We start from the raw sequence: 25,407 nt of genomic DNA on the forward strand, positions 1-25,407 counted from the left end.
TTAGTTTTTAAGCAACCCTTCCGAAGCATTGGCTTCCATGTTAATGACTGAAGCAGACTAAAAAGAGGCATCTCACAAATATATGGGAGAATAACAAATACATGACTGGGATGGGTAATAGGCAGTGTAGTAAAGTATATTTATTTCCTTTGACATTTTGACCTTTGAAAGGAGCAGTTTAAACCTGGAGAATGCAACTGGGTGAGACTGCATGGAGGTGAACACAAATGATGGATCGAACCTCAGACTTACTTGTAACCAGCCTTTCCCAGCGTGCATTCGTTTGTGGTTAATTTAGAAGGGAGCTTTTTTGGGGTGTGGGATGTCTCTCTGCTGTGTTTTGCATACTGTACAGCTGTGGCCTGTAGGAATTTTAATTTAATATATTGCTCTGTTCTGGCAGGGAATGGGTCTTGTGGTTGCTCAGGCATTATCAGAGTATAACCGGTAAGTTATGTTAAGGTATGTCTACTTTACAGCTGCATGTGTAGTTGCAGTCTCTAATCTGCATGTGTAGTTGCAGTCTCTGATCTGCAGAATAGTCGTGGTGGACTTTAATCTAGAGAACCAGGTTTGATTCCACACTCCTCCACATGAGCAGTGGACACTAATCTGGTTTCCCCACTCCTACACATGAAGCCAGCTGGGTGACCTAGTCACAGTCTCTCAGCCTCACCTATCTCAAAGGGTATCTGTTGTGGGGAGGGGAAGGGAAGGTGATTGTAAGCAGGTTTGATTCTTCATTAAGTGATTGAGAAAGTCAGCATAGAAATACCGACTCTTCTTCTTCTGTCTTCCTGGATCCAAATGACCTAAACCACCAACCAGTGGCTAATATTCCATTTGTGGGCAAGATGTTTGAGCAGGTGGTGGCTACACAGTTTCAGGTGATCTTGGAAGAGATGAATTATCTAAACCCATTTCAATCTGGATTCAGGCCTGGTTTTGGGATGGAAAAGACCATGATTGCCCTGACTGATGATCTTTGCTGGGAGAATGTCAGGGAGTTGTGTCCCTGTTGGTTCCCCTGGAACTCTCTGCTGCTTTTGATACCATCAGTCTTGGTATTCTTCTGGAGGGGTCGGGAGTAGGGTGTGCTGTGCTTCGGTGATTATGCTCTTACTTGACCAACTGATTCCAGATGGTGGTGCTGGGGTGCTGTTGGTCAGTGGAGAAGCTGCTTGGGGATTGCAAAGCCAGCCTGTCCTGGAGGGGGTTGCACTCCCCTTGAAGGAGCAGGTTTGTAGCTTGGGGTTTTTCCTAGGTAGAGGCTGCTGGGGGGGGGAATGAGGGGGAAAGTTTAAGACAGAGGGGCAGATAAAGGTAGATTGGCTGTTGGGTGGGAAGGAGATAGAGTTGCCAATTCCAGGTTAGAAAATTTCTGGAGATTTGGGGTTGGAGCCTGGGGAGAGTTGGGTTTGAGGAGGAGAGGGACCTCAGAAGGGTATAAGGCCATAGACTCCACCCTCTAAAGCAGCTATTTCCTCCATGGGAACCAGAGTTGCCAACCTCCAGGTGAGGTCTGGAGATTGCCTGGAATTACAACTGCTTTCCAGATGACAGATCAGTTACCCTAGAGAAAATGGCTGTTTTGGAGGATGGACTCAATAGCATTATACCCTGCTGAGATCATTTCCCTCCCCAAACTGGAATCACAACAGAACACTTAGTACTGTGTTGGCGAACCTATGGCATGCGTGCCGCAGCCGGCACACCGAGCCCTCTCTGTGGGCCCGCGCGGACCCGTCGCGTCTGCCTAGGGCTGTGCCGTGTTGCCATGGTGAGGGCGCTGAGGGCGGTGCTCCTTCTCCCCAAGCCCATGCTCCCCAAGCCTGCGCTGGCGCCCTCCCTCTCCTTGCACCCGGGGCAAGCCCCTCCCTCTCTGAGCTGTGGCCGTAGCTCAGCTGTTTGTCGGGGCCCCCTCCCGTCTTCAGTTTGTCTGGGGCCCCGCCCGTCTAAAAAAGCATTTAGAAAATTCTACAACATTTGCAGACAATCCTACAAGCCATCAGGAAATCTACAAGGAATTTTCTAGCATTGTAGCAGCTGCAAAGGTGAATTTCAGTAACAGATTTTTACAGTTCCGTAAGATGGAGACAACCCTGTGTTTTCTTACTTCTCCAGATAAAGCCAAATTTGAAGAACTTGATCTTTCCTGCCTACACTGGTTAGATTTAGAAAATCTGGAAATGGAGCTAATAGAATTTCAAGAAAGCTCTATCTGGAAAAATAAATTCTAGGACCTGCGTGAAACACTTGAGAAGATAGAAGGGATGCCAAAGGACAGCACAGTTAGTTCTGAAAATGAAATCCTTAAAGTGTGGAATTCTCTGCCAAATAATTTTAAGTCAATGAAAGCAGTTGGGATTGCTTTCCTGACTTTGTTTGGATCATCTTATGCTTGTGAGCAGCTGTTTTGAGCTTTGAATCATATCAAATCTGACACCAGAAACAGGCTAACAGATGACCTGAGTGCTGCATGTGTTGCTCTCAAACTTGCAAAGTATGAGCCAAGGGTAGACAAATTATCAGCATGCACACAACAGCAAAAATCACATTAATTGTTCAAAAAATTTGACGATGTCCTCAAAGATGTCACAAACATGGTGAATTACATCATGGCTCGTGCTCTGAATTGTCGACAGTTTCAAGCACTTCTTGAGGAGGTTCAGGCACAGTATAATTGTTATGTACAATAATGTCCGGTGGCTGAGCAGAGGACGAGTCCTGGAGAGATGCATGCCAAATGCAAACTTTTACCTTTCAATAAAAAGTTGTTTGTGTCATTGAAAGCTCTGTTATTGTGTTTTTCTTTTAACGCAAAATATGTGAATGTATGAGTTATTTTTTCTAAACTAAAACCTCACTATTCAGGTTAAATTGCTGTATTGGCACTTGGCGATAAATAAGTGGGTTTTGGGTTGCAGTTTGGGCACTCGGTCTCTAAAAGGTTCGCCATCACTGATAGTATTTCTCTGCTGCTTAAGTAATGTTAAAGGATTTTGGTCAAATAACTCTTTCCTTACATAGTTCTGTGTGTCCCATGCTTTTATCTTTCTGTTACTGTCCTTTTCATTCAGGCAGTACAGAGACAAGGAAGAAGAACACCAGAGTGGCTTTTTCTCTGCCTTGACCAACATGGTAAGGAGTCTGGGTATATTACTGGCCGGTGCTTTCTGTACGAGGAGCCTGATCCAAAAAGAAGTGAAGTGGGGGGGGGAGTCCACATTTCATGCTGTTAGGCTAGGATCCAGGAAGTATGAAGTATCAGTATTGCTTTGAGAGTTGTATGCTGGCTGTGCTTGGTCTCAGATGTATAAAAGCCATGCAATGCCACTTCTTTCCATAGGTGGGCAGCATGTTCATAGCTGATGCTGATGAGAAAATCTCAGTTCAGTAAGTATGCCACTCTGAGAAGTATAAAATATTATCCATTGCCGACTTTTCCTGGAGTTGACATTATATTAAAAGCATAAAGCAGTGGGAGGAGGTTAGCACTAGTTCAGCAGACAGTACTAGAGATGATTGCAGGTAGCCTGCTGCACAAGTAAATTAGCAGAGGACGTATTTGCTGAGGGCCAAGTTGCATTCTGAATTATCCGGGTAGAGCACTTGTACTTTTGCAGAGACAGAGATGAAATTGAGCAAGTCAGGAGGAAGAGGAGGTGTCATACTCAGCGCCTGAGCTGTTTAGCAAGGTCAGACAGCTTGTTCAGCAATAATGACGTATCGGAAGGATTTGCCACACTGAAATTTAATTCCAAAAATGATCACCAGTTATGCAAAGGAACCTCACAGGCCACATACAGCTCACTTGCCGCAATTTGACGTCCAGTGCTGGATTGCATGGCATGGCATGGCCTTGCCTCAGTACTCTCTTCTCTGTAATGTGCAGGGAACCTAGGAGTAGCTTCCAGGGCACTGTATGTGAAGCACTTGAAGCCTTATATAAATGCTGAATGTTAAATGCTGCTGTGAAGAATAAGAGCTGGGCTAGATTTGACAGTGGGAGACCTATTACTGAATGTCCTGTTATTGTTGTTTTTAATTAATTATTTAGGGTGTCCAGACATTGGGACCCATTTGTATCTGTCCAATTGGAATCCAGAGTTGACAGATGATGTTTGGGGGAGAGTGCTCCAGTGTGTTGAGTGTGTTACTTCAACAAATAACTGTGTCCCTTTGTGTGTGTTTTATTGTTTTTGTTTTGTAGAACCAATGAGGCTATCCTTTTGGCCCTCTATGAAGCTGTTCATTTGAACCGAAACTTCATCACTGTCTTGGCACAGGTGGGATAGAATTCATTTTATATATCTGGGAATGATAAGAGGAAGCTAAGCTACAGAATACTTTCAGTATTTTGGCGGTAGCTGCTATGAGCTGTTGAGAACTCATCCTGTGAATGTAGTGTTGCTCGTAATGGTGTACTCACATGGTGGTTTGAGGACGAAAGACCTTCTAATTAATTTGATGGATTGGAAAACATATACCTCATGCTTCTCTGTTTTTCCCCACTCCTCTGCTTCCCCAAAAGGGCAGCGGGCTCATTTGCTTGCAGGATGCCTGGGAGAATTGCTGACTAGCTTATTATTTAAATTACCTCAAAGCAGAATGCAGTGTGTTCTTATCTATTAAATAAAGGAGGAGATTTTAGAATTTGTAGGATGGCTTAATGGCACAACCAAACTGGAGAATTCTCTTTTCTTTACATAACTGGAGACAGGAGCTGCAGAGATGGCTTCAGTCACATGGAATCAAGGGCTTACCTTATTTCTCTCTGGTGATTGGCGTTCAGTATAGTTCTGTCCTGACTTCTAAAGTCTTTTGACTATTGATTTCCAAAACTGTCCTTTGTTCTATTTAATATAATAATAATTTTTAAAAGCCTTGTTAATGTCATAACTGTGATATTCATGATATTTGGACACTATTTGTTGGTCTGTGCTCTAGACATCGTATCTTGTGCTGTTTTTGTCTCAGTTTTTTTCAATTTGTGGGTTCTTCTGGACAGCCACAAGTTCTTCTGGGTGTTTTGCATCTGCACTTCTCATCTACAGGTTTCTTGTTCTTGAGCGCTCTGATGTTCTGCTGTAGTTAATGTGGTGGTATTGTTTCCATTTAGAATCGAATGAGTCTAAACATGATCCAGCTAGTATCATGGCCAATAGCATACTTACTGTGCTTAGATAAATTGTTTGAAGCCTTGCTCACTGCGTTGTTCTTTCAAACAATAAGCCTGACATACAAAATGAGGTATGTTGATTGCAACAATGTCAAAAATGTGTATGCAACTGGAGTTTCTTTATTCTCTTTATATCTGATTTGCATAGGCCATAGGCTACAGAACAGAGTCAAAGAAGGGTGTCGTTTTACAGCTGTGCTGTAACTTCCCAATTATACTTGAATTTGTGTTTCAGAAATGCTGTTCCAGTGTCTTGCTGCTAGGCAGTGCTGTTATCTCTTGGCTGGCATAGGAGTTATAAAACTCAGAAAAATGCAAGCTTTTATTCCAAGGAAACGGGGTTGTAATATTTCAATGGGCAAGTTGATTTCAAGGCTTGCCTTGGACGATGCTTTCAAGAGCTGAGGCTGCAACATTCAGCTGTGTGTTCTTGTTCTCTTATGATACCATGGCCTGATGAAGTGTCCATTAATAAACCAGACATTCTAGTTCCCTGTTGTGGCAGGACCCTGCATGAAGTTCCATGAAACGCTGTGCAGTTAAAAGCAAATTGGTAGTTCTAGAACACATTTCAAATCATTGCACTGTTTGCTGCTGAGAGAACATTTGGAGGTGCATTGATATCAAAGGCACTGAGTGAAACAGACTTCATTACTTCGCTGTAGGATATAAAGTAGACTAGTATGCTGATCTGAAATCTTGCCTGTTCTTGTGGTTGACTGTGACACAAAAGGAGTCCTGTGGAGAATAAAGTTAAATCAGAAATTAGTTGTGGAGCTGTTGGCTGAGGCCTGTGCAAATCAGATATAAACAGGTGAAACGTGGACAGGAACTAGTAGGAGAAGGCAAGGGAGTATCAATAATATTTCTGCAGTCCTGTTCTTGATGCATGTGGGTTAAGTGCTTGGGTGGCCAACTGATGCATGAGCTGCTCTTTAATTGGGAATGTATGAAGAACTGTTAGGATGGTGGGGTGGGCTCCATAGCCTCAGTTGTGTGTTTTGCAATGCAGAAAGCTGTGAGGGGTCATGTTTGAGATTTTCCCCATAGACAAACGTGACAGACTGCAGCTGGTTTTTCCTGTCCAGGTAGAAATAAAGTGCCGGGAGTGGTGTAGAGCTAGAGCAAATGCACCTTCCACTCTCTATCATAGGCTATTTGGAATATAACTTGCCTACATGTTTTTTTTTTCTTAGAGTCATCCTGAAATTGGATTGGTGACGATGCCAGTAAGCCCAGTTCCTACAACTCCAGTCACACCGCTTGGTACTACACCACCTTCTTCTGATGGTGAGCTCTTCTACTCTCTGCTCTGGCCTTCTGTATCTGGCAATGGCTGTATCCTGAGTAAGGTCGCAGATGGCCCCGCTCTGCCCATACAAAGCTAAATTTCTCCTACCAGCAGCGCGATTGGGTTACAGCTCTGTGGTTTCATGTACCTCAGTCATAAACTGGTGTCAGACGATCCTTGGAATTGTTTCTGTGAAGTGTGAAAGCAATTGTCCTTGATAAATAGGATGCCAGTATGGGGTTGGGGTTGCAAAGCTGGTGGGGTCATTCTGAAGAAATTAGGCTCAATTGTCCATCCCTGATTGCCTAGTCCCTCTGTGTTTGCTGAGTGCTTTGTGCGTCACAAATGGCTTAATGGGAGAATGAGATGGGTTTGAATAGAGCTCTGTTTGTAAGCATCTCGGGGTGAGAGCTGCCTGTGTTACCCTCTTATAGCTGCTATTCAGGTCATTCTGATATCCTGGCAGAAGAGTATTCTTCTCTGGGAGGATAAATTCTGCTTGGTTGCCATGGATATCAAAAGCCTCAGTTTTAAAAAAATTATGTCCTCCCCCTCTCTGTGTATGTGTTCTATATGATTGTGAAGGTTGGGAGTGCTTAGGCTTCTTTCAAATGGTTCATTGCAAATGCATCCGCCTACACACTTTTTTATACAGTGGGCAAAATTTGTGCTTACCTTCAGTTTGCGTGCTCTCTCTCTCTCATTTGCATAGACAGACCCAGACTACTGCAGTCAGGCATAGTAAGCACTGCCTTCCTACTGCTGGGAGGTTGATTAACAATAATAAGGCAATTTCCCCCCCCCCTTGACCTGCACCAATATTATCAAAGATTTCTATGCTTTTCAGCCCTCCTCTGTGATACTGAGCACGTGTCTTGCTTCCCGAGTCTTGTTCCCCATGGCTTTTTGGCCCTGTTTTTTAAAAGGCATGCCAGAATGATCACATGAACACATGAAGCTGCCCTATACTGAATCAGACCCTTGGTCTACCAAAGTCAGTATTGTCTACTCAGACCGGCAGCGGCTCTCCAGGGTCTCAGGCAGAGGTCTTTCATATCATCTACTTGCCTAGTCCCTTTAACTGGAGATGCCAGGGATTGAACCTGGGACCTTCTGCATGCCAAGCAGATGCTCTACCACTGAGCCACGGCCCCTACCCACTCCTCCAAACATGTGAATTTAATAATTTTATGTTGGCTCATAATCAGAGCTTGACGCATTAGATGCAAAGTAGGAACAGGGAAACACTTTTTTTTAAGATATGTCTTTTCAAAAACAGGTGGAACCTTGTATGTTCAGATTTGGACACCTCCCCATGCTTCTGGAATGTGTAAATGGGCTTAGGGTATGAAACCCAGTTCCTGTGAACCTTGTTTGTAACATTGATTAAAGTCCCTTTTCAAATTTCAAAATAATACCTGGTCTTTTCAAGAAAGAGTCAAAGCTGAAGGGGCTGAGTTATGATAATGTGACTGATTCTGCACAGTGATTTTTTTTAAACCAACCTTTTCCTGTTGTTGTTTGAACTGCGTCTAAGGTGCCTGTCACCATGGTATCTTAAGTGCTTATTTTGCTTGCTGCTGTTAAATATTCATTCGTGGTGTACATCATAGCAGCCCCAGAAGGACCCATTATGACTACTGAATACATATTAGTTATCTCTTAGTGGATTTAGGGGGCTACTGTGATCGTGGGTGTGCAGCTGTGCAGAAGAGGGATCTGTTAGCAGTGAGCCGAGAGCATCATTCCCATAGTCTAGTCCCAGGGTTACAGTAGCATGGATAAGTGTGACCAGGTTGGTTTGCAAGCCAGATGTAATTGAAAAGGTCATTCTTAGCAACAGTCTGCCTGCTTCACTGTCCAAGGTCAGGTCCAAAAGCACCCCCAAGTTCTTAACTGAATCTACTGATTTGAAAGGCACTTCATCTAAAGTGGGTAAAGAAGTCCCCTTTAGAATTCTAGCCTTGCTGAATAGCATTACCTTCATCTTGACTGTATTCAGCTTTAGCTTGTTATCTATGGTCATTTGATCATGGGATCCAGGTGTCAAGGAATTTAAAGCCAAGGTTCCATTTAGGGGCAGGTCAAGCAAGACAGAACCATAAGGGGCTGAAGTGTGAAGTCCTCACACTCCAGGATATCACTGCCACCTGCCCCTTTCTTACTGCCCAGCCAGCCTGAGACCAAGGGACAAAGTCCCTACTGGGACTAAGATCAAGAAAGTCACCCTTGCAAGATAGGATGCTTACAAGGCGAGTTCCAGAAAACAATTAATCTGGTCTCTGTAACCAATAAAGGCTAAAGTACTGGGTTTTAGGTTGAAGCCTCCTGAATTCAAGAACACCACAAAATATAAATAAAGTGTTCTTTAATAAAATTGTGCAGGAATATTCAATAAAAGAGCAGTGAACAGAGAAGATAAAAATAATAAAGCTGTAAGTCTAAATTAAGCACATTTACAAGTATTGGTTCAAGATCCAGATGTTACCCGGTAGGACTGAGTCCAAGACAAGGTTCCGGTCATTATGACGCACATGGAATCAAGAAGTGTCCCAAAGGCAGATATAATCCAGACACAGAGCAGAACTAGACACAGATCTTCACTATGTGTTCTGTGTTGGCCTGATTCTTGTTAACCAATCAGATGTATAGCGAAATATATAACGTGAGCAGTCAGGTATGTTGCTAATCAGGTGATTTAACTAATCAGGTGAGTTTATCAATTAGACCAAACGCCCTGCAGCTGCATTGGGTGCAATTAAACAAACACCTTCTCCCACCCATGAGCTTGGGCACTGACGAAATGGAACGTACCCTTCTAGATTCTTGTGGTCTTAAAGCTTCCAGGCCTAATTGTATGACTGGCACCTGGGTTACCTCCCATCTCCCTTACTGAGTCTTTGAAGCTTCAGGCTGCTTTCAGAAAGTTCCATATGTTGTAGTTCAGCCTGAACCTTTATCTGAATTGAACAAGAAACTGCTTAAAGGGACCAGTCTCTTGACACCAGGCATTGACCAAGGACTGAAACAGCAGCATCTGGGGGCTTAGTCAAAGATAGATAGCTGAGTGTTGTCAATTTATTGATGATACCCAACTCCAAACCCAGCTACCAACAGTCTCATTAAGTGGTCTCACATTAATATTAACGATAAGGGAAGAACAAGTCTTTGACGTATCCCACAGTGACCAACAGAAGCTGCTAGTTGCATTGTTTATTGACTTTCTGATTTCACCAGTTTCTTATGGAGCTATTTGCTTGTTTTATGACTGTTTTAACATCTTGTCTACATATGAGCTTTCCATGTAAAGCAGGTTTATTTCATCCCCTTTTCAGTAACAAATGAAGAGTGATTTTCCTTTTCATCTGCTGTTGTTCTTGTCCAATTACTCATTGTCCAATTACTCCCATTATTCAGCCTTCTGAGTCAACTTACCTAATTACCTTGCATCAAAAAGACCAGTTCATTTATCTCCCTTTCCCCCACCTCTGTCTAAACCCATGCAGGTAAATTATCACTTGCCTTAAAAATATTGTTGTCGTGTTTTAAGGGTGTGCTTTTCTTTGAATGACTGATATAGGACACTGCTTAGGTTTGGTCCCTTTAGGAGGATAGAATACAAAAGGCACTTTTTATTATATTTGCTTTATTTACAAATAAAACACAGATGGAGGCAAAAAGGTAGGCAACAGATCCACTATTACCCTTTTGATCCCATAGAAAGATCCTGCACTCCAAGGTGCTTCAGCCAATTTACAGCAACCTTTGCCTGCCCATCTTACTCTTTTTGTCTCTTCTAAACTTGCTGTTTCTTCTCTCTCGTTCTCTCTCGCTCTCTTGGGTAGGGTCACTTCCTCCAAGCTCTCATTGATGTGTAACAGCACTCATTGAAGAACAGACAGCCATTCAGAACATACGAAAAGCCATGCTGACTCAGACCAAGTTCCATCAAGTCCAGCAGTCTGTTCACACAGTGGCCAACCAGGTGCCTCTAGGAAGCCCACAAGCAAGACAATTGCAGCAGCATTGTCCTGCCTGTGATCCTGGAGAGAATAGGTATGCATCAAGACTAGAATCCATTTTTACTAGTAGCCATGAATACCCCTCTCCTCCATGAATATGTCCACTCCCCTCTTAAAGCCTTCCAAGTTGGCAGCCATCACCACATTTGGGGCATGGAGTTCCACAATTTCACTATGTGTTGTGTGAAGAAATCTTTCACCCTCCAGCTTCAGCAGATGACCTCACATTCTAGTACTCTGAGAGAGGGAGAAAATTCTTAGTCATTGGCCTAACGAAGGAATGGTCAATTAACATCCACAGCATGAGGGAAGTATTCAGTATGAGTTTGAGAAAGTATTCAAGGGCACATTAAAATTGGCATGAAAGTTCATGATAAGTGATTACTTTTAATGACAACCCCCTGAACAACAGATGTAAAATTATAAGCTTTCCTATGAAAGCTTGAGATCTTGTGAAGTCAGAATATAGTCAAGAGGATTTTCAAGACATTAGTCTAGAACAGCTCTGGCCTTCTAAATAACAGATCTGTTCATATTTAACATGCCATAAGTCTCCTGTTTATTTTTACCGGTAATGTGGTATCTGGGAGTACTTGACCATTGGGAATGTCTACATCCTGTCATGTATCTAATAGACAATTTCCCCAATTGATGATGGGAATGTCTATTTCCCTGACCCTGAGTACTTCCCCAGAAAAGTATGGAGTGACCATTCGAGGCCCATCAAGTAGCCATTCCATGTTTACTGAGGAATCATGTGCTTTCATGTAGTGCATAAGCATTTACTGGTGCTTGTAAGCCAAAGGGGGATTCACTGCCTGGTGAAAGGACAGTTAGTTGTATATGATTATCTGCTTGACTTTATGGCTGGTTTGGAGGGGATGCAGGGAATGCTGTTGGAAGCAGGAATTTTTCTCTTTGAGTTGTCAACTGTGCAACTGTCTGTATCGAAAGATCAAGATAGGTGGGAGGAGGAATTTGTTGTGATTGCTGTGTAATAGCATTTGTACAGTGGATTATGGTGCTTTCCTGTCTATGTTGTAAATCTAAAAAGTTGTCTTGTTCTTAATTTCGAGAAGCATTCAATAATCACTTAAGAGATCTACTATTGGCTAAATGGTCTCAAACTATTTTGGTCAAAGTTAAGTACACTCTTGATCTGTTTTGGCTCTTGTTTGAGTCCCAGAAGAGAAAGCAGCAAGGTACACACAGGGTCGGAAGGAGCACTGTGTCATTATGTTTTAAGAGTTCACATATGGTTTTTAAATGCTACAGTGTTTTCTGCTAAGGATGATTTCCCTCCATATACCCTCTGCCCCATGAAAAAGTGCACAAGCCTTTGTTGTACTGGTTGGTAATTAGTTCAAAGGGAATGGGTCTCAGAGTGGTAGATGCTGATGGTGCAGTAGAGGAGTATGTCAGATCTGGAAGCAACAAAATGAATCGAAAGGAAACCATGAGCTGCTTGTTTACCTCAAAACTGGGCTTCAGCTGAAGTTGGTTTTACTGTTCTCTGCTTTGATAGCTTATCTTGAGGAAGAAGACATGTGAGAGAATGGAAGACAAACCAGTGGAGGACTTGCTAAGCTGGGTTATTTATTTATTTGATTAGCATGCTCTTTTGGTTAGCATGTCCTTGGTTTCCTCTTACTTGAGTTCCTTGCCTCAGTGAACCAGTTGTCTTGGGACTAACCAACTGGCTCTTCTTGAGCTTTTTTTAGGTTCCTCTTTCCTCACTAAGTTTTCAGGGTTTTACCTGAATAGTAGGATATCTGGGTAGTAAGAACTCTGTCTAAATTAAATTTTGTATGGGTGTTCTGTTTGTGGTGTTTGGCCAATGATGATTTTTGTCTCATTGTGGTAGTGGGGGTTCAACCAGTTGACTCTGGCTGTATTGGCATTGCCTAGCACCATAGAGTGTTATGAGGGAAAATATATGAAAGATTGGATGCTGCTGTAATAGGGTCATCTTCTCTACCTTATTGGGTATCTTGGGAAACCTGTGTGTGCTGGAGATGAGCAAATCTTATCTGATCTTTCCTAGTTATAAGTACTGTGGAACTGCCTCTGGATGCTGATGTGCAGACTAGCAACCTGCTAATAACTTTCTTAAAGTACAGCTCCATCGTCATGCAGGACACCAAAGGTAAGCAGTTCTGTTGACACAGCTTGACTGTTCCGAAATCTGCTGGAGTGGGGTTGCTGGTTGGTCTGCATACAAAAATCTACCTGGATTCCCCACAGAGATGAAGGTTCTGCACATTGAGAGAATGAACTGATTTCTCATTACCAGATGACAATTACTGGAGAGTAGGGAGCCCTGGTGCTGAAGGGAGGGAAGCCAAATATAGAAAGAGGAAAATTGTAGCTCATAATAACCAGAGGAGTCTCCGCATGTCCTCTCTAGGGGGCAAAGTGGATCTAATTTTCAGCCACGTGAGGGGAGGGGAGGAAGTTGAGAGTTCCATGGTATGTAGTAATTGCCGTTCAAAGAATGCCCAAGAGAGACAATGCACAATACAGAACTCTGAGCCAAGAGTGGAACGCAGCACACCCTTCAGTACTCACTAGTGATGCTGTATGTGCTCTGGCTGGCAAAGGTTGTGTGGTGGTGTATGAAGGCTAATGTGAGGGGGCAGGAAATGCAGCTGGGATATAGACATTTTGGCTTGCTTGACTGCTGTCTAGGTGGGTGTCTCTGGTGACGCTGGATAACGCATGTGCAAATATATATTCTTCCTTTGCCACTCTTGCATGAGCAACATTGGCATATTCAGAAGTATTGGGTTATTTTTTATGAATATATTTGTTCCCTGCCTTTCCTCTTGACTCAGATGGCTTACAGGCTGTAATTAACACATTACAGATTAGAATCATATAACATAACTCTCCCCCCGCCCCAAGATGCCTGCTGTTCATACCTATCAAAAGCCCTGACAAACAAACAATCCTTGCAGCATCTTCTGAAGATGTTCAGTGAGGGGCTTCTCTTACCTCTTCAGGGAACCCATTCCTCAGAGTGGGAGGTGCAATGGAAAATGCTGGGGCTGCAGTTGATGCCAGGTGGGCTACCCTAAGTGGGGGAGCAGCCAGCAGGTGGCAGCCTGAAGACTGTAGTTGGCACATGGGAACATATGTGGGCCCTAGGCTGTGAAGGGCTTTAAAAGTCATAACCGGTACCTTGAAATGAACTCAGAACCAAACGGAAAGCAACTGTTTCAGAATGGGCAAGATATGTTCCCACTGGATAGCCTCTGTCAATAATTGGTCTGCCGCATTCCTGACTAGGTGCAGATTGGGATTGTCTTCCAGGACAGTCCAATGTACAGGGCATTACAGTAATCCATCCACAAGGTTACAAGAGCATGAATCCCCTTGGCCAAATCAGAGGAGTCTAAGAAAGGAGAGAGTGATGAACTAGATGCAGCTACTGTAACAAACTGCTTTTCAAACAGCAAAGCTGGTTTTTATGAGCACCTCCAAGTTCTTAACCTGTTCTGTTAAAAGCCAACTCCACTCCATCCATGACAAGGGGATCCAGCCCCTCTAAAACATCAGCCTTCCTGACCAGCACTGCATCTGTCTTACCTTGATTCAATGTTAGCTTGTTCTACCTTAGCTACCTGAGCACAGCCTCAAGGCATTCATTCAGAACCAGGATGGATGCACCTGGAGGCTTGGATAATGAATAGAACCCTGTGGCATCCCAAAGGACAAATCTCACCCAGTTGATTCTGCTACTCCAGTAACAATCTTTTGCCCCATGTTAGCTAGTTGGGTTGAACATACTTTATATCTGTTGTACCTACTGCATTTTGCTTGGATCCTACCTTGGACAGAATCCAAAAACCGTCAATTGTAAATGCTATTTATCAGCCCTGGCAAGGTAGCATCATTCCATTCCTTTTAAATTTCCAGTTGGTTTCTGTAACTACATATGGAGACTCTAAGCAGCAAACCATAAAGTTTATTTTTATTCAGTTATACCCTGTGCATTTTCTGAGAGGGAGCTTACAGTGATTGCGTTATTTATTTTTAAAATAGTATTTATTGGGGTTGCTCCTTAATTCTCTCTCTCTCCATGTGAAAGGAATTCATCTAATGATTCCAGGGTAATTTTGTTGGCAATAGTTACAAGATTTAAATGCTGTGCTCCTTGTGGTTCTCCAGCTGTGCTCAGTTGCAAGAATTTCATAGGTTGCTTGATGTTCAGGATAATAATATCAAATTTGAAATACATTTCAATGAATATCATATCAATTTCCTGGATGTCATGATTAATAAAGAGGGCAAAAGGATTTGGACAAATATATACAAAAAACCCTCAGAGTTTCCTTTTAAAATTTTGATGGTTTTCACCCAGCTCATATAAAAAGCAATTTACCTTCCAGTCAGTTCTTGAGGTTAGAAGGAACTGCACAGAAATGGAAGATTATCAAAGGGAGGCAAGAACTTTAAAACAAAATCTTGTCACCAGGATTTACTGGGACCACATCTTACAAACAGCATACAAGAAGGCTGCAGCTTGTAGAAGGGAACATTTATTGCACAGCAACAAAAACAAGTCACAAAGTCAGAGAATTACTGTCAGTTTGACTTGAAATCTCATCAGTATTCAATTAAAAAGGATCATATATAAAAACTAGAATATGCTATATTCCACTTTGTGAGAAAAAAACCAACCACCTCTTTTAAAAGAGCATCCAATTTAAAAGACAATATTGGTTCACAGCAATACTTTTGTTCCCATGAACCTTCAGTGAACCATTCCAGGAGCAGGTTTGCCCAAAGGCCATTTTAGATGTGGACATTGTAAGTGTAGTAAACTAACTCAAAATATGAAAAGGTTCATTACCCCTTTGACAAAAATTAACATGTATTAAATAGCTATACAACGTGTAATTCAGATAAGGTTATTTATGCCATCGGATGTTCTTGCAATAAAGTATATGCAGGGAATACCTCTAGAAGATTAAAGTTACGAATAATTGGACATAGCAACATACTTCACAGAACAGCTAGTGCCCCTTTGGGACAACATTTTATTGAAAAAGAACATGGACCCACTGTTTTCATTTTGGGGGCTTATATAAATCATACCATCATAATTAAAAACCTTTATTAAAAAAAAGGATTGAGTGGATTTTAAGATTGCAGACTAATGGGTTAAATTCTGATCTGAGAATCCTGACCTTACATAGCTAATCTCTATATTAAAAATGTTGTGTCATTCTCCACACAGTAATAGAACTTCATTGCTGTGGAAAGGTTCAGTACAAAATGACCTCTCTGGTCAATATTTGCTTTATATATTTATATATTTGTATTGTCTTGCTTCATGTCCAATTTATAGACTGTTCACCTTATTCTGTATTCTGATTAATGTGTGTCTTTTCTTGAGTTTAATTTTATCCTGTCTTTTTAATTAATATTCATTTCAGCAGTTTGTAATCTTTATTGTGGGGTCCTTCTACTATTTGTATTTAATGTAAAATTATGTTTTTGTAGAACCTGCTGATGAAGCTTGTACGGTGAAATGCATAGGGGCTTTGCATGACAATAAAGCTGCCACCTGGCATCTTTTTTTTACTTCTTTGGTTTCTTGGTTCTCTAGCCATACCAGCTTAATAGGATTTTTTGCTATTGATTGTTAGCAATATGGAGTGCTTGGTGAGGTAGCCACAACTTTTTAAATACATTTCCTTAGCCACCACCCTCATACTGACATTTCCCATTCATTAAAGGTTCCTTAGTCCTACTTTTCCTTTGCTAAAGACAAGGAGGAAGCACGCTTCAGTGAGGCACCTGATTGCGTAGAACTGTCTTGGTATGAGAACTCCCCCCCCCCACTTTCTCCCCATCCGCTCCACTAGGTTAAAATTAGGATCCCTCTCAGGGGAACTGTGCCACTTTCGTAATGCGCTTAGGGCGTGCAAAGAGTAGTCAGTTGTTCTGATGCTGAAATACAGAGCATTGCTATACGTATCAGCCGAACTATGGCCAATGAATGTGCTGTTGAACGTAGCACGTCACTTGTAATATCAGTAATTTATAGTGCAAGTGCTTGGCATAGAGCAGTAATACTTACGATGTAATCCCCAAGGAAGAGATATGACTGTTGGCAGCACCAGAACGATAAGCCTCGAGATCTTGCTATGAAAAGATAACAGGGCTCTAGGGTATTAGAGCTCTCTTGGGCTACTTCCTTGGCTGTGCCAGAAAAAAGAGCATTTTTGTTTTTCAAATCATTTTCACTTGATACCCATCATGTTACCTGTACTTAAATATATACTAGTAGTTGTCTATCACCATCCCTTTCGTATAACTCCTCCACATGAAGCCAGCTGGGTGACCTTGGGCTAGTCACACTCTCAGCCCCACCTACCTCACAGGATGTCTGATGTGGGGAAGGGAAGGTGATTGTAAGATGGTTTGATTCTCTCTTAAGTGGTAGAGAAAGTCAGCATATAAAAACCAGCTCTTCTTTTTCAAAGGGCAAACCGAAATCTATCTTCTGCTTTGAGATACAGGTAAAATGAGGACATAGTCATAGTACAGGAAGTTAACAAAACCCCCTTTTTGGTGACTTTTCTAAGAAGAGCAGATTTATAATCTCCACTACATAAGAAACCTTTTATGTCTAAGGCATATTTGCACCCTAGCTGCCCATGCAAGTATCACTGTCAGCTATGTAGACAGACAGTGGACTAGCACAGAATGGAGCCCTAAAGTGTGGGGATTAGTAATACTATGTGCGGCCAAGGAAGCCCTGTTCTCTTAGCAGTAGTCACCTGTCCTCTTTTTCCATATCTGAGTAAATCAGGTATTTTATTAGAGCACAGGATAGCATACTTTAAAGGTTTTTGTTACCTCTTGTCACCAGTGATCGCTTAGCAGTATAGGTCTTTAAGAGTTTGTTATGCTGTCAGACAAGAACTAGCATTGACTACTATTTGCAAATTAATCTAAAACCATCAGTAGATTGGTAATTGGCCTTTTCTTATAGGCAACACGTCAAAAAACAGCAGACAATATAATGTTGGAGATGCAAAAAGATAAGAGACTGGACAGTGTGAAACCAACCTTGGCCTTGATAGGAAAAGCCTTTGTTATAGACATCTGGGGTTCTGTAGTTTCTCTGCTAGAGTAACAGCTTTGAGCTGTAGAGAAAAGCTGCTGGTGCCTCACCTCTGACTCTTTTTCAGCCCATGAGGCTCTGTGCTTCCTGATCTGCATACTGACCCTTTGGCACATCAAGGTTTAGTGGCTCATGTGGGACCTGTTGTTGTTCATTTGCAGACGAACACCGGCTCCATAGTGGCAAGCTCTGTCTGATTATCCTGACCTGCATAGCCGAGGTAAGCCCTCTTGCCTGTGCCCCCCGTCTCATTAGATATGCATCAGTCTCTAGCCCCGTGACCTGGCACTATGCTGGCATTTTTTCTCCCTTCTTTCTTTTGGAAGTTGAATTTTCAACCACTGCAGATATAATTTGCTGAGACTTTGAAAACCAAACAAGTCCTGCTACTCTAGTCTTGATTTGCTACTCATAGTGCAAGAAGAGATACGCTTTGTTCAAGTACAACCGAGGCAAGCCAGTTAGAGAGAGGATAGCTTGGGCAGAAATGATTGGAACTGGAAAGCTTTTGACTTTGGTGTGCCTTGGATCATTCCAACCTCCAAGAGGAGATCTCATTTTTTTTAAATGAAAATGGAAGTGCAAATTTAAACCCAAGGTCTAATAGGCAGGATTTGGTTTTGCTTGTTGTAGCATTAAAGGACTGTCCTTTTACTCATGTCAGCTCACTCTCTATCAGTGCTCTGCAGCAATTTGTTTTTCAAAGTATATCAAGATACTGTGAAGTGGCTGTTTTATTTCATAGAAATGTCAGCAATTAGCTCCCCCAATTGTCACCTGAGTGGCATGTAGATAACAGGAGACAAAAAAATTATTGCCTGTGTCTGTACAGGGCATGTTTGACCATGGAATGAAAGGGAGTGGGTATTTATTGCTGTATTTCGCTGTGCCTTATACAGAACGTGACTTGATTTAGAGTTGTTCTTAGAATGAGCTGTGCCTGAGGGCTGAGAGCTGCTGAGCCATTTTCCAACCTGTAATAATTCCTCTGGTGATGGATGGGTCCATCAAAATGCCACCATAAAGCTTTCTTCTTGCATTACTACAGAAAAGAGGAGAAACTTTCTGCTGAGTTCTGCAAGCACATTATAATGTCCTGATCCTTTGAATTAGGATGAGCAGATGTGAAGTTAACAGCATGCATAAGTGTTAAAGCTATTCTGTTGATCTGTGGAGAACCTGGTCATTTAGGTGGGGAGGGGAGGGAAATGTTACCCAAATCAGTACATGTGTAAGTCCCATACTGCTCAGAGCATCCTCTTTTTGTGTTGCGTCAGACACATGTCCTGTGAGGACACCACGCTGAAGGTGTTTGTGATTGAGTTATCGGCACAGAAGATCAACTTGGTCTGGTCTGGCAAAGGCTGAGCAGCGGTTTGATTGCACATACTCAGCTTGACAATGGCTGGGCTATGGCTGGACCTCTTCCTAGGAGCTTAATTTCATTAAGTTGGAGAATAAAAAGACTACGGTGGAATCATGATCTTGTAGTTATTGTCTCAGCAATCTGGGTCATTAGCGAGAGGGGAGCTCCAGAATCTGGATGAAGGGTCTTGAACTTCATGCAGAGTTCTGACAGGTGGCTTTGCTCCTAATTTGAGAGTACTTTGAAAGATGCTGCTGTTCTCAAGGACATGCTTTTTATACTAAACTGCATATTTTGTCCAGGAAGCCAGGAGTTCTTGAGTGTACACAAATGATGTGTGGGGGTCTACTTGAAAGTCTTTATCAGGCTGTTTACCTGTAGTTGTCAGTTTGAATATTGCTTTTCACTTCTGTTTAGCATTCAAATGCGTGTTGATGCTTCTTTCTTTGATAGGACCAGTATGCTAATGCTTTTCTGCATGATGACAACATGAATTTCCGAGTAAACCTCCACAGAATGGTGAGTATTCCTCATTAAGAGTTGTGCTTTATCAGGGTCGGAAATAATTTTAGAATCATTAGCTGCTCATGTCTTTTGTGTTATTCCAGGCAAGTAGTTGTTTTGGCATCAGATATGCATGGTAAGACTAGGAGTCAGACAGTAGATACACGATCTGGATGTGGTTTTTTTTAAAGAGGCTAAAATATGTCTCACTTTATTTATCTGGTAGTGAAACCGTAGTGTTTCACTTTAAACTAGAAGCTGGCTGCACCCGAAGAGCTTTGAGGGAAGGGGAAATTTTGACAAGTGCTGCAGCATGAAGAATGAAAGGTTAACCCCCTCCTTTCCTGAATAAATTATCCCTCAGAATTGCTATATGATCCTTGGGTGAAATATATAGCCATATTGTACTTCTATATTGCTTCCTGCAGGGCAAATGGTAGCTGCATGAGACAGTGTAAATTGGAAAAATACTGGGGGGAGGGTTAACTGCTCTGTTACCACAGTTACTTTTAGCATTTAAAGAACCTACAAGACACACACTGATGAATGTTGGAATGTTGTGCAATGTTGGACTAGGCTCTAGAGAGCCAGGTTCAGATCCCTTCTCTGCCATGGAAGCTTGCAAGGTGACCTTGGGCCAATCACACACACTCAGCCTACCTCACATGGTTGTTGTAAGGATAAAATGGAGGAGAAAATAACAATATAAGCTGCTTTGAGACATTGCAGAGAAGGGTGGGGTATATATGAAGTACATAAGCATATTAAATGAGCTAGGTTTTTAGAGTACTTAAAGTTGTAGTTGTAATTCTCATTCATTCAGTCTTCATAAATTAATCCTGAAAAGACTCAGACTAATATATGGCTGCAGATAAGCCACAAAAACAATTGCAAAAGCCCCTGCCCCCCATGCTAATCTGAACAAACCTGGGTAAATAAACGTGTCGATGTTTTTGTTTTCTGGGAATCAGAGCAAACTCATGTCATGCTACTTTAGTAATTGATTAAATTGGAGTGCTATGTATAGTACTAAAATCTGGGATGAGAAAATGATTTTAACAATGCAGTGACACAGGTTGTTAGTCTGACAGGCTGTCCTTAAGATGGTTAATTGAGGGATTTGCAGGAGGGTTTGCCTGTTCCCACTGTTAGCAAGATTTTGTTCATTGAGGAAAGTATGTGTTGAGGCTCTCAAGAGATTATAAAAATGACTAAAGTGTGCATCCACAGAGTTGCTGTCTTAGTACCTGCCAGCAAACTGCATTGTAAAACTGGAAAAAGGTCATTGATACATACCAACATATGCAATTTGGTGTATAGACTTTGTAAGGCCTTGTGTATCGTTTGGTTTTTGATGTAAAATGTTGAGGCTTTGCAAGGAATTTAGCATCTGATGAAAGTTTCTTCAAATAGACAAAATTACTGACTACCCATTAGCCATATATTTGTTGCAAAACAATAAAGGATCTCTGTAGAATTTATATCATAGTGTATTTTACATTGCAGTGGTCTCAGTCCATTTTCTGTAGTAATTTTGTTAATCTAGGAATCTATAATACAAAATGTATGGCAATTTTATACGTAAGGTCTGTTCACAATGTGTATTTGTATTACCAGTGTCTCACTGTCTTTACCTGGTGGTAAAAGAGTAATGTTTTTCTTTAAGGCCAGGTGTAGCTAAAGAAGTGGCTGTTAGGCTCACATCTATATGTAAAATTCAGCCCCCTCTCCATATTGCATCTTGGTCTTCACTTTTCTTCAGGATGGGGTTGTGATCGTGTGGAAGAATGCATGGCTGGCATGCAAATGGTCCCAGATTCAATCCCTGGCATCGTGAGGTAAAATAACTTGGGTAGCAGGTGCTTGCTGTACCTGAAACCGCAGAGAGGTGCTGTCAGACTAGAGAATGCTGAGCCCAGTGGACCAGTGACTTGATTTAATATAAGGCAACTTCATATGTTCGTATAATTTCCAGGTCACAATACTGCAGTGGCAGCAAGAGCCATTGCTGACAAATTCCCGTATCTGTTTGGCAGATAAAAGTTTGGCAGCTCCATCAGAGTCTACAGATATAAAAACTTTATGCCATCCCTGTTATTGGTGCATATATGAGATTTTAATTCCAGCCAGGCTTGCTTCTGGGACACATGAAGCTGCCTGATACTGAATCAGATCACTGGTCCAGCAATGTCAGTATTACCTACTCAGACTGGCAGTGGCTCCCCAGGGTCTCAGGCTGAGTTCTTACATCACCTCCTGCCTGGTCCTTTTAACCGGAGATGCCAAGGATTGAACCTGGACCTTGTGCATACTAAGCGGATGGTCTGCCACTGAGCCAAGTAAGCTGAACTGCAGGCATTCTGAAAACTTGTCCCCTCGGTATTTGGAATATTTGCAAACTATGGTCTGGGCCTTCACAGTAAATCAGCCATTTGATGTCCAAAGCACAATCCAGATACCTGCCTGTTCTAGTTTGATAATATGTTGAAGGACTCTTGGTTGTCAGTTCTTGTAGGTTATCCAGGCTGTGTGACCGTGGTCTTGGTATTTTCTTTCCTGACGTTTCACCAGCAGCTGTGGCAGGCATCTTCAGAGGAGTAACACTGAAGGACAATGTCTCTCAGTGTCAAAATGTGTTGGCAGAGTAATATATATAGTCGGAAGGGGGTTGGGTTTGAGCTGAGTCATTGTCCTGCAAAAGAATCAAAGGTAATGTGCTAATCATTATCTTGTAAGTATCAAGGTAATATATATTACTCTTCCAACACACTTTGACACAGAGACATTGTCCTTCAGTGTTACTCCTCTGAAGATGCCTGCCACAGCTGCTGGTGAAACGTCAGGAAAGAAAATACCAAGACCACGGTCACACAGCCCAGATAACCTACAAGAACTGATGAACTCTGACAGTGAAAGCCTTCGACAATATTTTGACTCTTGGTTGCCTCATGGACTGTAGTGGGGAATAGCTGTTTTTAATTTTCATGTGAGCTTCTTTTCACATGTTGCTTGTTGATGGGAGGGCTGAAATGGAGGCAAAAGCCAGGGTGGCATTCTTCCCATACCCTTTATCAGAAGTGCACATCAAAGAGAGTTTGGCTGTTCCCATTTACATAAGGAACTGTGTAAGCTGTGGCTAAAAACTACTCCTCTTGGCTGTGTCCCAGAAGAAAGTTGCTGCTATCAAACGACTGTGGACTGTCTGTATCTCTTTCCTCAAGACAGGGATGTACCTTGCGGGGAGATGATTCAGGCGGATATATAGTATGGTAGTTCTGCTACCATTCTCTGTAAGTGCTGGGTCTTTTCAACCTCCTGTATTTTAATCCAAATCAGCCACATTGCAGAGTATCTAGGAACATGTTGTTATTGCTTAGTTGCAGTTTAGCACTATTCTTAAAAATAAGTTAAACCCTCCCCCAACCCCAATATTTCTCTTGGTAAAACACTCACAGAGGTGGGTGTCAATCAAATAGGCACTTCAGACAGGAAAATAAAAGTTCATTCTACCTTTTCTAGTTTCAACTCTGCATTGATGTTAACGTATAGAGCTAGGCCTAAGGTTCAATATTGCTAGGAATCTGCATTTTCTAATCATGATAGGAAATGATGAGCTGATTTTGCTGAGATAGCATACAATCCCCATAGTTTTAAAGTGGGACATCAGAATGTGTGTATGTGTGGCTGAAGGTGGCTACAGGAAAGGTGGGTACAAGAATTTGAGCCTACCTTATGTATTGCCAAGTGCTAGGTATTTGATCTGTCAGATTCGGGGAGGAAATATTACCGGTATAGGCAGGTGATAAAGGGTACATGGCAAAGTCCATGGGCCACTGCTTACTGTTTCCTGGAATGTGATTGTCAGCTGCCTCCTCATGGAAATATCAAGGACAATTTTAATTTCTGTGTAGCTAGGGCATCAGCCTGATCACCAAAAAAAACGTCTACATCATAGCTTTTGGGGGCATGTCAATTGGTGATGGAAGCTGTTTTTCTATGCAATTCCCTTTCTTCCCAGCTGGTAGATAAAAATGTAGGAGGGCTAATATCTGGACAAAGCCCAGCTGGTGGGCATCCTGCTCTTTACTTTAAGACAAATCAGTGAAGTAGCTGGGCACAATTATGGGGTAAAACCATCCTTTTTTGGCCTAAAAAGGAACTGCAACAGTGCATTCTAAGATATCATTGCCTTGGCATTATTTGATTATTTCATCTCTGTATTTTGAAGCCTATGAGACACAGAAAGAAAGCCGCCGATAAAAACCTTCCCTGTCGGCCTCTGGTTTGTGCAGTGCTAGGTAAGTCTGCTTGCCAGGCTTGGACAGCAGCATGTCCAGTGTGGGAGGGATAAGTAATTGGCATAAGGGACTTCTTGCCCATTCGTTGTTAATTCTGAAATGTGTGTCTTTTTCAGTGTAGCCTATACACGTGCTTTCTCTGTAGTTGCCCCCATGCCTGGTGTTTCACAAAGTACATAAAACAGAATTGTTCAGAAAGATGTTTTTATAAAGGGAATAGGGCTACGGCATAAAAGATTGGCTCAGGAATACGCACTGTGAGTCTACTGATGTAATACAGTGTTGTGCATTGTTCAACAGTCATGTTTAATACTTATGCTTTGTTTAGACTACAGCTCGGTTTCAAAAATTTTCTGCTCATAGTCCTATTACGTTGCTGATTAGATGTATCGTTCTATTGGTTGCACTGATTTACATTGTGTAACCTCCCTTGAGTCTCAGTGAAAAAGGCAGACTATAAATAATGTAAATAAATAACACCTCTTGCTCCTGCCCTCCCTGTTTGCTTTCTTCTGATAATATGAAACTCAGTCTCAAGCTGGTTGCAATGTAATGAAAAATATTCTAAATATTTTCACAAACAACGATGCATTTTAATATGTCGGGCAAGGGCTTTGCATATGAAGTTAAAGCAAACTGTTGGGGTTATTTAAATAATTGTCTGGATGAGGCAGTGTAGAGATTGAATTAAAGCACCGTTGGAGTCCCTTTTCAGTTTGCAGTTCTTTCATCTTTGGTGGAAAATGTTGGTGCTGGTTGCCAAAAATGTTTGTCTCTTTTCATCCAGCCAGGAATACACAGATTTGTATCTGGAATAGGAATGGCAGTTCTGAAACTTTGCAATTGAGCAGATTGTTAATCTCTACTAACTGAGCAGCAGATGAACAATTTTAACTGTTGCTTTCTATCTGATTTATGGCACTTTGATGTTCTGTAGATACAAGGCTATCCCTCTCCATTGCCTTTTCTGGTTTAAAAATATTACCCCTTATTATGGCAGTTGTTCTCCTTTAGTTTTCCATTGGTGGAAAGGAAATAAGAGTGCAATTCTAGGCATCAAAAATAAATCTTGACATTTATAAAAATGTGGAAGGTAGACTAAGATGGAATGTAACCAGCATTCTCATAAATACTTCATAAAGCATGCATTTCCCATCAGATCTTTCTGGGATCTTTGAAAAAAGTTTGAATTCACCTGCTCGATCTTCTGGCTCATCCTGGGTTTGGATTAGCTAGGGACCAGTGCTGATATATTTCCCATTTCTCAAATCACATGTAAAGAATAAGCAGTGGACTGTGTGGATGTGAACTCCTTCCACCCTGCTCCTTCCCCCTTTCATGCACATTATATCCACTGCTCACAACCACGGTATGTCTTTATGGTTGCATTAACAGTAAAAGGTTAACTAGAGTGAGTTCATAGCCTATGAATTTGAAACTAGGGTTCGATGTGGAACCCTTGGTACAAATCCTAGGCCATTTATAATCTTGTGGTGATTTCTTTTAGATCTGATGGTGGAGTTCATCATAACACACATGATGAAAGAATTTCCCATGGATCTTTATGTGTAAGTAACAACTGGCTGGGGCCCGGAACCATCCTGAG

General features: G+C 41.9%; 1 protein-coding gene across 2 annotated transcripts in view; it reads left to right on the forward strand.

The window, feature by feature from the left end:
- Positions 1-25,407, forward strand: part of ARMH3 (armadillo like helical domain containing 3) — a 156,437-nt gene that overhangs the window by 18,750 nt on the left and 112,280 nt on the right. For both annotated transcript variants that reach the window (XM_056849571.1, XM_056849572.1), the window contains 10 exons: positions 404-447; positions 3,081-3,141; positions 3,350-3,396; positions 4,214-4,289; positions 6,379-6,472; positions 12,540-12,641; positions 17,795-17,853; positions 19,453-19,518; positions 23,732-23,801; positions 25,309-25,369. In XM_056849571.1, the coding sequence (XP_056705549.1) occupies positions 404-447; positions 3,081-3,141; positions 3,350-3,396; positions 4,214-4,289; positions 6,379-6,472; positions 12,540-12,641; positions 17,795-17,853; positions 19,453-19,518; positions 23,732-23,801; positions 25,309-25,369 (680 nt within the window). The remainder of the gene's footprint in view (positions 1-403; positions 448-3,080; positions 3,142-3,349; positions 3,397-4,213; positions 4,290-6,378; positions 6,473-12,539; positions 12,642-17,794; positions 17,854-19,452; positions 19,519-23,731; positions 23,802-25,308; positions 25,370-25,407) is intronic.

Source organism: Euleptes europaea, chromosome 5 (assembly GCF_029931775.1).
Source record: "Euleptes europaea isolate rEulEur1 chromosome 5, rEulEur1.hap1, whole genome shotgun sequence".
Lineage (NCBI taxonomy): Eukaryota > Metazoa > Chordata > Lepidosauria > Squamata > Sphaerodactylidae > Euleptes > Euleptes europaea.